Below are 14282 nucleotides of genomic sequence, written 5' to 3'. Positions count from 1 at the left end.
ATTCACAGGTACAACACTAAAGGGGTAGTGGAGCCAATCATCAATCAATCCTTCTCAGGTGCACACTTGCTACTAGACAAAGATCACTGAAGTACAGAAAGACAGTAGTTTGGAGAAGGCTAAATGAACACGTACAAGCCATCTCAAATGTTATTAAGTCCATATAGTAACTTGCCCATTATCTAGAAGAGAATTTGTACAAGTGTCATAAATTCACACTACCAAGTAACATAGAACAAATGTTAGTGTACACTTGCTTGTGGTATTATATTTTATATTAGACTTTTTAAATTTTATAAATATTTTTACAATATTTTACTGGGGTTTCACTCATGTTACCTGTCAACTCGTCGCGTATATGTGTTTTCAACCTTTAATATTCTTTTCCTTATTAATGAAGATCATTCCCCAGGTGACATGGTTACCATAAAATTATCATAGTTCCAAGAAAATATTCACTCTGTAATACCTCTACATTTACATTTTTCTCGTGGTTTATACAGTTTTGGACCGATCAGTAAGTGAAAGATAATGCAGTATATCAAAGCTCAAGAAACACAAAAAGCAGTGATAATGTTAAAAACAAGATGGCTCCTTAAATTCAGAGTTTGGGGGTGAATTTGTATGTGTGACCAAAACTCACTCAGAAAATTAATATTTCGTGAAAGTGATGGATCAAGGTCAGATATGTCGGGTTTTCGAAGTGAGAGGCACTAGTTGTCTGCCTTGTTATTGTATAATATTTGGACTAGTGTCAGTGAAATCTGTTGAATTTGTAACAATTAGTTGCTTCTGTCAGCATGAGTGGTTATGAATGACGTAAAGTGTACACATCTAACCAGTCCAAGGAACCTGCGATGATTTCCTTATGAACGTCCTCAAATTGGGCCGGATGCCAAGTCACGCACCAAACAGAAACCAAGGAGAAATTTCCACTTGCCAAGCTCTCCCCTCCTCCCAGTTCTTCTCACTATTGCTGCTTTGGGGCATGAGTACCGGTTAAGATGTCACTCGCTTCTTTGTTTCTATTTGCTTGCTGGCCTGTCTTAATGACCTCGGCAACTCGGGAGTGAATGTCAGATGGTGTCATTTTCATCTAAACCTGTCACATGGCACTGATGGCAGGTGGCCTAGCATGGAGATGCAAACACAGTCCAAATAGAAGTCACAGAGAAAAAACATTTACAGGTGGCTTTCTCACACGAAGGACAAGTACAGTGTACACTATACTGAATATGCAATACAAAGGCATTATTTCCCATATATTTCCAATGTACATGTACTGTACATATACAGGTATGATATGAGATACAGGAGAATGAAACGCTCTCTGACAATACATGCACAGCTTACTGAAGTCAAAGGTTTTCCAATTGTTAGTTTTCGATGGATAAATCCCAAACTATGCACCAAAGCGTAAATGTTCTCAATTTTGAGCACGTTTTTCAAATAGTTATGGGCCTCGAGCTAGACTAAGAGAGGGTGCTATTTCCTCAGCAACGGAGGCTCCTCTGGTACTAGCTGTGCATCACTGGTTCACCAACGACTAGGAAATGCAAGTGTTGCAGTCGCATCGCTACCAACAAAATGAATACTCCTGACCAATATGGCTCTTTTCAACCGATGAGGGGGTGCTCCTGTTCGAGGCAGATTCTTTAGTTAAACTCAAAAGCATTAATGAAAACAAGCTGGAAAATAATCGACTGAACAAAATACATGAATCCAAAATTCCAAGTAGCAGTGTGAGGACATATAAACACTGATAGTGCTGACCGATGACAATAAAATTGTGACAATACGATGTTCAAAAAGAAAAATTGAAATTGCCCACATTTTAGAAATATCAAAATATTATGACATTGCCTATATCGATTTTATGTCGGCAATTTTAACCTCACTAATGTCCATCAACTCAGCAGAGCTAACCTCATTTTGCTGTAATGTGTACATAAAGTGTCTCAACCTGAAGCTAAATTCTCTTGAGGATTCCAAAAACATATGCAATGCAGGGCACGAAGTGAAAAACAATTTTGCAGGTGCCATTATCTTATGTCCATGGTCCAGCTTTTGATAACGACTGCATGGAACAAGCGATTTGCCATAACAGAACTCACGCTAGCCATGTGTGAGGACATGTCTACGTACATGTAGTACATGTACATGTGCTTTCAAGCGTACATGTCCATTCTGTGTCTTCTGGTAATATATGCACACAACATTTGCGGTTATTTGCATGTGGGACAGAAAGATAAACAATGCATAAATTTATTTCACTGTCATAGTAATACATTATAACATCGCCAATTAAAAATTCAAGCTTTAATTACAAGATTTGCATATGTACCTTACGGATGAATTAAGAACTGGGGAAAAAAAACACATCTATTTTGTGCGATGATACGTGTACTTTTGATGTTTGATATTTAGAAAATCCCAACCCGTTTGCAGGAAATGTAATGTTAATGGACAATTTCCACGCAGTTTGCAGTGTGGATGCCACGGGCATTAAATGGTAATGATGGCAGATTTTCGAGGAAATGATTTGCAGACAATTTTATCAGATGAAGCAAGAATCAAAACAAAGTATCAGCTATTTTCCAAGCCATATCGTTAATGCATTTATGTTTACAGTATTTGAGAGTTATTGAATCATGCACAATGTAAACAACTTTATTAAAATATCGGCAATATCACAGGGAAAAAATAGACTAACCCCCCAAAATTTTTTTAATCAATATTGTCAGTACTATAAGTATTTACATTTTTTCCCCAAACAATTTTACAAACCAAGAGCAGGGATACTCATACGTGTACTGTACATGACAGAGACAGCCAAAGAAGTCATGTCGGGGGAAGATACTGTGAGAGTGCGTCGGCATCAACGGGGTGAAGCAAACCGAAATTGACAACACTCTCATAATGATTCACTCATCAATGAGTGCCACTGCATCCCCGCTTCTCAACACCAAACAATACCCAAAAAAACCCAGCAACAACAGAGGCGTAGAAGACCCATCCGCGACCGTCAAATGAACATGGCAAACAGTGCTGATAACCAAGTCACACAAGCTCCCATTCTCCGGTCATGGTGGAGGGGGAGCGGGCGTCGGAGGTGGGTAAAATTCAGAGAGGAGACAGCTTTTTATGGATAGCTTAAGTAGCTGAAATGGATCATTTCAATTTACTGGATGGATTCATCACACGGCTCTGGGCCAAAATTTCTCCCGCCAGTTTGTTGAATAATGCTCCCAAATGATGTTATCAGGATGCTCAGTCTCATAATCTGTGACACAATCTGTCAGGATTGTTAAAAGCCTTAGACTTGGAAAAAAACACCACAGACTGTTATGAAGTCTGATATCTTGTTTTCTACAAAACAGGATCTTTTTTCTTTCTTTCTTCCTTTTTTTTTTTAGACAAAGGGGTGGGATTACTAGGGATGATGCGCCAACATGTCTCTGTGGATCTCACCACTCACACTTTCATGGCATCATTTATGACTGTTTGACCTGAGAAATGTTTTGAAAGGGAAGGCAGGAGGGGTCATGGAAAAGAGGTAAGGGATTACAAAAAGATAGCTATATGTACTTTGACATGAATTAAAGAAACTCACCTCTTCCAAGTCACTCTCGTCTTCTGATATGCGCAAATCGTCAGCCAACCTATGAATAAAATAAAATAAAAATTTTATCAAGCACTTTATTAACCAGTGATTGACATTTAAAATTGCACAAGATAGAAGCAAAGCACTGCATAATTTAGTAGCTTGGATATTTTGAGAGCTAAATTGAAGCTGATGCTTGTATGCTTGTTGTAACGACTTCATGAAATCTAACAAGAAATTAACAATGTAGTGAATTGTGCATGCCTCCAATCCTTGAAGAGCTTTAGATACACCTGCTGGGGAAAATGTTTGCAAGATATTTTGTAAATACTAAATCAACAATTTCAAGGCCACATTTAATTTCAAGCCACCACCTTCCAGAGCAAGAGGTGATACTCCTGATTACTTCCTATTTTAACAACTTTGTAATCCAGGCTAGCTACTGCCCCAGGTCACACCTTGGGGCCAATCTCATGGGCACCTGCTGAGTACCAACAATATCTTAGCAGAAACCGGTTACCATCCAACATTGTGTGTAAATGTGTATACTGCCTCTGACTACTTCCCTGCTGATTACTGCTGACGACATAAATTTGGTAAGAGCCATTTCTACTTGGTAATTCCATGAAATTAGGCTCTCGATGGCGACCAGAGGTGTTTATTCCGCCAACGCTAGAAGATGAGCACAGCTGCCTTGCCCACTCAGTCAACCAACCCTTGGGCAGAAGCCACATTTCTGCTTCATTGGAAACCATCCGGGCAAGGATGGGAAAAGACAAGTAATAGACAAAAGCACAACAAATCGCCGTGCCCACACAAATGCACTCACGCATGAGAGCCCACCCCAACCACACAGAATGAGGTGACATTGTGGATGTCGCGATGAGTCTAGGCAGAGTACTGAACCAGTGGTGTCATTAAAGAAGCAAACAGTGATATTTGTCAGGATCAATACTCCCCAGTGCATCTGTAGACGTCACTCACGATCAGTCCCTGGTCCCTGAGGAGAATAACCAATTCTCTAAACTGTTGCTGTCACAGATATATGAAATCAAAACACATGGTGGAGATGGATCCATCTTGGAAACCCCTCAAAGCTCAAAGCACAAGTATGATTCACAAGCCGAAGCGACAAAAATTAGGAGGAAATGGCCACTGAAAAAAAAAACTTAAACTTCTTTTTTTGGGGGGGGGAAGGAGAGTTCTTGCATAAATCCAATTACAATAACCTTCTAATAGCACTTTGAATTTTTTGTCCAAACAAGCACATATATGACTTAACCTCTCTGCATGAAAAATAAAGCGAGGGCTCAGAAGAGCAATCTAAAAGATAGTTATTATGGTCAAGGGAAGCGTCAAATATGTGTGAACATGTACATGTACAGTGTACTTGTACTAGAACACACATTACGTTCTGGAGGTTCTGTGGGCATTCTGTCGTGGAAAGGCTTACATGTGGCTATCAATATTCATCTGATAACAAAAGGACGTGAGTTGAATTAACAGACACAATTTGTATTTCAGTATAAAAAGTCCCAATCACTAATGCACTCCTTATTTTTCCCTCAAATTAATGAAAGGTTTGGGTCAGATTGGATCACTAAAAAAAAAAAGAAACCAACAAACAGCATTTTCCAGGTCAATTTTTTATAAACCAGTGCACTCACACTTCATCATTTGGTCATCTTTTTTCAACATATCAGCACGATTATACACTTTCACACAGTTGCTAATTATGCACTGAATTTCACACTTCTATGTGCACTATAGAGGGATTCCAGGCCTGCGCCGGCCCACAGCCTGAAATGAAGGCTTGGGAGGACTATAAAGCCTTGTTCAAGCCTAAAATTGGTCCAAAATTTCACATGAAATTCGAAATCAAGCTTTTCCACAAAAACTGGTATCCCTGACTTTTGGAGTGAACAAAAAAAAAAAATGACTTCAAACACCACCATCAACAGAACAGGTCAACTGTTGCCGATGACACTGTGAATGAAGCATTCCCTTTGTTGACGGACTTAATCACCGGCCAACACTTGGTACTGGCCTGGCAGCATCAACACGGGTGTAAATAACCCAAATAATTGATTGTTCCCCTGCTGAAGATAATGCCCGCAACCGGTAAACACTGATTCAAGGGGAAGCCACACACCCACACAAACAGGAGTTCAGAAGCCCTAATGCGATCATTGTAACAGTATCACGGTATTAATGCAGGACAGGAGATGTGACTGCAGTGATGAATGCCTTCTCTCCACCTATTCATGGAGCATGTGCTCAGAGGAAATGGCCAATTATGAAGCACAGATGCAACACACAGGTCTGATAACATAAGGTAACATAACTTAAGTCAAACGCTGATCTTCAAAACACTGCCACTTAGCCACAGTTCCTGTCACTGAATTTGTAAGTCAGCACACCATTCATTTCTACACTTGACTATTTCAATTTAACTGTAAGTACTGCATCAATGTAAAAGAGAAACTTCAAAAATTAATGGGGGATATTGGGGATAGAAGACAAATTCAAGAAACGTTCAGCAGCGGGGTCCATAAACAACAAAAGCAAAAAACTATGGCTTTCCAGGACTTTTCATAGAATGAATAAAGGCATGAATGAGTGAACATTGGACTTGATCTGTTTAAACCACACGCAAAAAAAGAGAGAGGTCCCTGAATGATTATGAGCCAAAAACTCTAATATTATGATGTTGAAAATCATGAAATGAAAAATTCCTGAAAAATGACACCCTGTTGTTCCAAATTGAAAAGGATCTCAAAAGCTAAACTTTTTTATCAAAAACAAACTGAAAATGCAGACTGTATCACCAATAATCCCAAATTCCCACTATCCATCACTCTACACAGCCAACATGTTTTTCCATGTCTATAAATAGACTCTCAATCAAGCATCCCGGTGGGGGAGGGGAGGAGGGGGGGGTAGAATGAATTCTGAGCAAGATGCCAGGGAGTGCCAAGAGTATGTGAGCAGCAAGTGAAGTGGGTAACCACACTCGCAGGTGGGCCGAGCGGCCAGCGATGAAGCAAAGTAAGAAACGGCTGGCGTATGATGAGGGAGGATTACTTGGCCCCTTCAAAATGCCGAGCAGGAAAATAGATCACGAGATAGCACACAGATTGGAATTTAATCCAGGCTGAGTGGCAAGCGTCGAGCGTGTGGCGCGTACGTGCTCGTTTATGGGGGGGGTTTAGAAACATCTGAAGAGTGGCTTACAGTACGTAATTTATGCTCAGTGCAATGAATGATGTAGGTGAACCACAGAGAAGAAGAGAAACAGCACAAAAGGGGTAAACTAAAAATGCCAACATGCACGAAACTTCAATTTCTTCGGTGATATTTATTAGTGGTGTTCATTTTTGAAAGGTTGAAACGCCTCGCAATACCTACAGGTTGCAACTTTTTTTTGTCTGCTTACGTGTCTATTCGGAAAATAAACCCTGGGGACCCCACCAGGGACTGATCGCAAAATGGGCCAAACATGCCAGGCAATTCCAGATAAGATGGGACAATAATTTGGGGGTGCAATCAAAATGACAAAAACAAGGCTGTCGTTCGCCAGTGATGAATCCAGCATCGACTGATGTAAGAGTTTCCAGTACAGAAATTATTCAGCTCCCATTCAAGAATTCAATCAGAGTGTTGTGTGACTTCTGAGTGAAAAGATTTGATAAATTACCACTCTAGTGCATGCAAGGCCAGGGATTCCATTCTGTGTACAAATTGATCATGTTTCATTCCTCTGCTGACTGCAATTTACTCGTTTTTATTCTCAAGTCCTTCCTTTCAACCTGCCTTTTAAATGGTCTCTGAAGTAGACTTTTTGAAAATACAAACCTCCTATGTGTACCAGTGTCTCAGTTTTAACCTCATTTTCAATTTTGGATTTACTAATGTAAAGGGTACTTTGCTGCCTTTGGGTTTTTTATGCTGACTATTTTCATATTTATGAGCACAACTGTGGTGTCACAATAATGTTCACACACTGAAGATGAAGAAAAGTTGTGTTTAGCACAATTCATCGCTGCAATACTTTTGTTTCAGTTCTTTACTTTCACTGACCCAGATGTATCTGCCCCGAGCTGAAGTGCACCCCCAATTGGGGAAAGAAAGACAGGTGGTTACAAGCGGGTTCTTGCCCGTGTTCTGCGTGTACGCAAAGACCTACACGTACATGCCGCAATAAATTCGTTACGTGTACTCAGCGCGCTCCGCGTCAAACGCGCGTATACTTGCGCCCCTCATGGCATGCCTGTGCGGTGAGTATCAAAAAAAAACAAGCCCTCTTTTGTTCCGCTCGGAGCGGATAGTAGACCAGAGACAACATTTGCCTGGGCTGATGCTCAAGGCACAAAGCGTTATGAATTTTGATTAAAAATGAGAGCCATTCCGGCAGCAAATTCAAACAGGGATAGGTCAATATGCTCACTACCAGGTTAAACACCTTGTGATTGTTTGCATTTTGGCCGAGTGATTATTTAGTTTAAGCATGAGGGACACAGTGTGGCTGCAGTGAAACAACAATTGCTGGTCTCGTTACAGTGGCAAGTTGCCTGGTATTATGGGTAATGACCAATGTAACACGTACAAGGGAGATGAAAGGCTTTTCAGTGCTGTAAATGAAGCATGTTTGATAAGCTGGGGGGGGGAGGTGATCGGGAAAGAGGCCTATTCAGGGTGAGTGTAGTGGCTGGGGGGTGTCTTGTTTGGGTTTCTAAACTCCTCCCTGGTGAATAGACTGCTTGATTGTCCCCTACGTTGTTCCTGACAGGGAGGGGATTATGTCGCAAACAGCAGATGATGCGATTTGTTACAACGCAATGACATTCCCTGATTTATAAGATCACGAACATGGACACACCTGCACTGGCTGGATGTGTCAAGGCAAAAAATCCTTCTTGGATTCCTTCCCAATCCAAGGTCATGCACAAAAGTGATATTAAGGCAGGAGAATTCACATTAAAGACCCAATAATGCCTTCAAGTACAATCCTTTGTCTCCTAATCTAGCAGTTATAAGAGGAGACGTAGAATGCGACATTTACAGGCATGCAACTTGGACTCTGACCCAAAAAAGAGGAAATTCCAATCTGTACAAAGCTTTGTACAATGTTTTTCATTTTTCAATGGCATGAGTGTGGAGTAAAAAATGAGGAAATCAGCTGATTTGAGGAAAAGTTGCATGCCTGCACTTACATCCTGGTAGCTGCTAATTACTCACAACAGTATAATAAAATGAATGGATTTCTCTAGTGTTTTCTCATTTTGTTTTTGCTAAAAGTTGTTTATACCAAAGACTGTACAAATTACACGGATATCCCTGTGAAAAAAGTCAATCAACCAACCAACCAAACAACCTAAAACCAAGCTTGCTCCTTAACAGAGCAATGTGATAAAAATTGTAGGCTCCCAGATCTTGAAATCATCATCATCAGTGCTGCATAACTGCATCTGATTACGGAGGCCTGGCCTTGACATTACAGTCCAACCCCAATAATCACAGCTAGCAGCCAAAACAACAGACTGTGCCCAGGGACTCACTGCGCTCAGTGGCCTGTGCAATTGTCGGCTTGGGAAGTCTGCTGTCTGCCGTTAATTGGAGCAAAAAAAAAAGACACGGGGTATACATGATTAAACTTAAAGGCATGGGGGAAATAAAAAAATCAATGGACCATCAGTTGAAAGGGGAAACTGCTAACATTGCTGCTCAACTGTGAAAAAAAAAGCACAACCTATATATTGAAATGGCAAGAAAGAACATGTTTTCTACAGCCACTGCAAGGAACTACAAATGAATTAGGAATAAACCTGAGCTTTGGTGATAATCATCTAACAAAAAGTTCATTGAGACTGAGTGAAATTCAATTTTGACAAATCTGACTGTGATTTCCTGATTGCTTAATAAATTTCACCATACGACTAGGCCATGAGCCTTATGCAGTCATTGGTCATTGATGCAGTGTCAATCGAGTTCAGCGCCGACTAAAAATGAAATTGAGATGAAATGTGACCCACCATCCCAAAACCAGGCTGAAGTGGGTATTTGTTATGTTCGACAATTCCTCTCCTTCAGCTTTTTTTTTAACTCTTTAAGGTGATCCATGTTAAAACAAAATTCTGTCTGCAGACTGTAGTAAGCTTCTTACGGGTAGTAATAGCTGTAAAACTCCCAATGAAAATCTGAACAGTGGAAGTTCCACTACTTCAGGGTTCTGAAGTTACCTACTTCAGCCTGATTTGGGGATGGCGGATAACAAATTTATCAAAAAAAATACAAATGAAAATTTTGTCCCTGGCATGTAAGCGGAAGCTCTTTTAAGACTACTGATCCTGTGGTTTTTGGTCGGCTCTTAAAAAGACGGGAACTATTTCAAGCAATTCTAGCACATGCTCCAGTGTATCCCATTTCATCAGATTTCCACATTTTGCACTGCCATTTTATGGTTATTTTGGCGACTTATACGAATGCTAATGTGAATTTGCACATTTAAAGCAGAAGTATGATGTCATCCGTGGCAGAAAAGTTAGTGTAAAAGCCACCTCTGCAAGACAAATTTCCCAGAATTTTGCTACCATAAAGGCTGGTTTTTTTTTTAACTTGTTTCAATTCACAGCAGAAATAACAGAGCCGGTGAGAAAGGCTTTCCCACAAAGAGCAATTGTATTTCAATTGAGTAAATTTAGATTTCACAATACGAACAGAAAATCCCCAAACCGAACAGCGTCCTTCCTGTAATGACACCATACGAACAGTGCCCCTGTTCAGCAGGAAAAGCATGGACAAGCTTCAATGTTAAAAAAGTTGGTGTAAACCTAAAAGGTCTATCTGATGCCTTCCTTACAAAACAATGTTCCCAAGTAAAGTCACATCATGGACTCTTATATGGTTGGCATTTATAAAACTATCCTTGCAGGTAGCGTTAGTAATTCCATTTGATTTAAATTACTATTTCTAGACAGAATTGCAACACTTCGCAGAATGTTTCAGAAGACATCCACCATCTTTTGTCAACTGATTTACCACTGACTGCCTGCATATGACATTCCATGTGTGTTACCATGGGATGAGAAGAACAGTAAGCTTCCACCATCACTCATACATGTACAAAAGCACTTTTGCACATCAGCCACTTATCGGAAAAGTGATGCTGAAATGGCTAATGTAGCCGATTTTTTCCCCTGGGATCTTCAATTAGGAGTGTACTGTATTTACCAGTCCATCTGTTCTGAACCAAGGTGGATAGGGGACAGATAATTTAGGCTGACTGCAACACACCAATAAGTCCAATCTGAAAATGGTTGTAATCAGACGGCTTTATTGACAGATGCAGTGACCCCTTTATCACATATTGCATCGCATTGCACACACTAATAATTCAGTTTTATCCTGAACTATGAGACAAAGCAGAAAGATTGTTTCAGGGGCCGACTGCAATATAAGCCAAAGCGGGAATGGTTGCTGTCACAAGACCTCATTGACAAATGGAATGATGTGGATTACTGCACACTGCATGGCAAACACTCGTTAGTTTCAGTTATATATCACAGTGATGAGCGGTTATTGCCAGTGTTGTAACCCAAGTCATTTTTTTCCAAGTCAAGTCCCAAGTCAAATTTTAGCAAGTCAAGTCTCAAGTCATTTTTTCCAAGTCAAGTCAAGTCTCCAGTCAATTTTTCTAAAGAATGTTTAATTTTATAATTTTTTAATGCTACATGTCTTACACACCACACTTCTTTTTTTTGTCGAAGTTTCAAAATTTTTGAACCCAAAAATCACCACTTTCGGAGTAGACATGGTGTTCAGTCGCCATGTGTTGGGCAAGGAACAAAATTGGTTCCTGCCATCACCGTTATCTACATGTGTGCAGGAACCAGTTATAATAATAATGTTTGGTGCGCGTGTGCATGATTGCAGTGCGAGAAGAGAAATCATACTGCTGGCATATAACCAGTGAATTTTTTTTTTTTAAAGTAACTTTCCCCCCAAAAAAATATTCAGGGCTTTTCTATTCAAATACATTGTTGTACATGTAATAGAATCTGACATAAGAGATTTTGAATTCACCGTTCCAGGTTGGTGCCTGGGTTGGCGCCTGGATTGGTGATGGTACATGTTGTCATTTTGCAGCCTTCGCACGCCTAGTGGTAAACCACTTAACAGTAAACAGTTACATGGGCTCTATAGAAAGACTGTTCTTAACGGATGTAATCAGACTACACAAAGGCCTATGCCCCAGGCCCACACAAACTTCATACAACTTGCATGCGCCATGCATGACGTACATGTATGCATGATGTGCGGTAGTGCCAGTGGAGGAACGCAATGCGACGCTACGCGTGGTTCTTGTTAGTTTGTATTTTTATTTATTTTAAGAAAAGATTTAATGTCAACAAGTCATTTTTTTTTCAAGTCGAGTCAAGTCTTTTGTTTTCAAGTTAAGTCAAGTCTCAAGTCATTTTTCCCCAAGTCAAGCTAAGTCTTGAGTCTAAAAAATAGTGACTCGAGTTTGACTCGAGTCTGAGTCAGCGACTCGAGTCAACAACACTGGTTATTGCAAGTGTACATACAGACTGTCAAGACATCTCCAGTCCCATTAAACAAATATCTTAAACAAATGTCAAACAAAATCAGATGCCACTCAATTTGCTCATTAAATTCACCACACGCATTTCCATTATAGCATTTCATTACCAAACCCTTCGATATCAGACATGCACTGTGTAGGCAAAAGAACTTTCTAAAGGTTCCTTACATGGCTGGACACTTAAGTCCAACCACAGGACATCACAACATCATTACTGTGCTGACTGTCAGCTATGGACACAGCTCACTTGCACTTGGTGAAAAGGCACCCTCTTGTTGAGAAGGCATTACCACTTAGAGGTGACATAATCACAGAAATGGCATTTAAGGGGATACCTGTCACGTACTGGGGAGAGGGGCTGCATTGCTGCCTGTATCATGGAAGCTGTGATCCAAGGAGGCAACACTTACCAATTTGTGAACTAAATTATTCCATTCACAGACGTGGGCTTGACTTTATGGAAAGGGAGCAATGGACACAACACAACTCAGGAAAGAAACACCAGGGTTAGAAATCAACAGACAGATTTTGTACTTGTAGCATGTCGCCACTCTGTGATTTGGACAAATTTAGTGCCATCAACAGAGCAAGTATTTGGTTTCAATTTTTGAATGAGCTGATTGATGACAAATACTCGTGTGTAAAGACTTCTGGCATAAGCATTTATACATTCAGCATGAAATTCACCAGGGTGTAACACACTCCTGACGAGAATATAAAAGTTTAAGTTTCAACAAGCTGACAGAAGTTCAAGGTTCTCCCCATCTGCTGGGAAAAAGTGTTAGAGTTTAGACACAAAAGACGGTGCCAATTTTTACAAAAATGGGGAAAACACTTTTGTTGATGTCTTGCTGAACATTTAAAATTTTCTTTGAATTAAATTTCAAAGAGGTCTCAAGATGTGATGGAAATTGGAATGGCAAGTCTTCATTTGCACACAAAGCAATAATTTTTATGTCTTTTTAAAAGTTGAAAATGACTTTATATGTTTTTCGAATCTCTACAGTTGATAAATTTGCAGTAATGAATGTCTAATATTATTGCGACCAATCCCTCATTCACTTGCTGGTTTCAAGTTGTCAGGTTTCAAGTTTTAACAAGGAAGACAAGTTTTGTCTCATGTTGTAACCCTGCGCATAAATATCGTAACGTCAACAGCAACAGAAATAGATTAATCCTGTCAAGTGGTGTATTCTGAAAGGCTTTTATATGTGTTGTATAAAGGCAGCAATCCACCAAGTGATATTTGATTGGAAGTTATTTGTCAAAGAATTCCCAGTCCAAAGGGTAACCGTCATTTAACCAGTGTCTATAAACAGAGAGGTTATCAATGCAGCATGTAGCCAACCCTATTAAGTCCATGTGGACACCAGGGGCAGATGATATCAGTGTCCGACCAGAACCTTACCTTTAAAACATGCACATCATGTGCAGTGCCCCCCCGCTGTCAACAAATATATACATCCAGCCAGCCACGCACAATATATAATCCACAGTTCAGATATCCCATACAAAAAAAAAGCCAACCCGGGTCTTCCGTATACGAATCCACCAGAGCAGAGAATTCCAGTCACAGATGAGGCAGTGAATAATGAACACACACATGCACAGGCGGAGCTGGGGTTTCAACTCATGAATAAATATGTCTTCCACTCCAGAAATGTAATATATCCAAGGACAAGATCCGTTGATGGGCGCACACACGCACACACACATGTACACACCTACGTCACTTCAGTAAGGAGCGGGTAATCAAATCCTGAGCTCTCGCCTGCACAGCGGCAAAAATTTCCCGACAAGCTGTCCAGGTTATGATCCCACAGTGTTAACCCATTATCCCGCTCGGTATTCCAATGTGTATACATCCAACACAGCCGTGCAAACGCCTGGGTTTTTTTTCTTGTAAAGTAACAGCTATTAAGGATCAGAGGGTGCACTGGATGACAACGCACTTGCTCATCGGCCAAGCTGAGGGAATTCCTATTATTTTGCTACAATGTAGGATCAACCTATTACTTCTCCTCTCAGCATAAACAAGCCTCTCTGACCCCACCACTCACAAATTGCTGCCCATAC

General features: G+C 40.3%; 1 protein-coding gene across 4 annotated transcripts in view; it reads right to left on the bottom strand.

Annotated features, from left to right (window-relative positions):
* LOC110979760 (uncharacterized) overlaps positions 1–14282 on the bottom strand; it is a 129079-nt gene that overhangs the window by 49834 nt on the left and 64963 nt on the right. For all 4 annotated transcript variants that reach the window (XM_022235804.2, XM_087133678.1, XM_087133677.1 and 1 more), the window contains exon 8: positions 3614–3662. In XM_022235804.2, coding sequence (XP_022091496.2) covers positions 3614–3662 — 49 coding nt within the window. The remainder of the gene's footprint in view (positions 1–3613; positions 3663–14282) is intronic.

Source organism: Acanthaster planci, linkage group LG02 (assembly GCF_054643075.1).
Source record: "Acanthaster planci isolate LZ-2023a linkage group LG02, COTS_SCS, whole genome shotgun sequence".
In the NCBI taxonomy this organism is placed as follows: Eukaryota; Metazoa; Echinodermata; class Asteroidea; order Valvatida; family Acanthasteridae; genus Acanthaster; species Acanthaster planci.
Note: the sequence above shows the minus strand (reverse complement) of the source record. Positions and strands in the feature narration are given on the sequence as shown.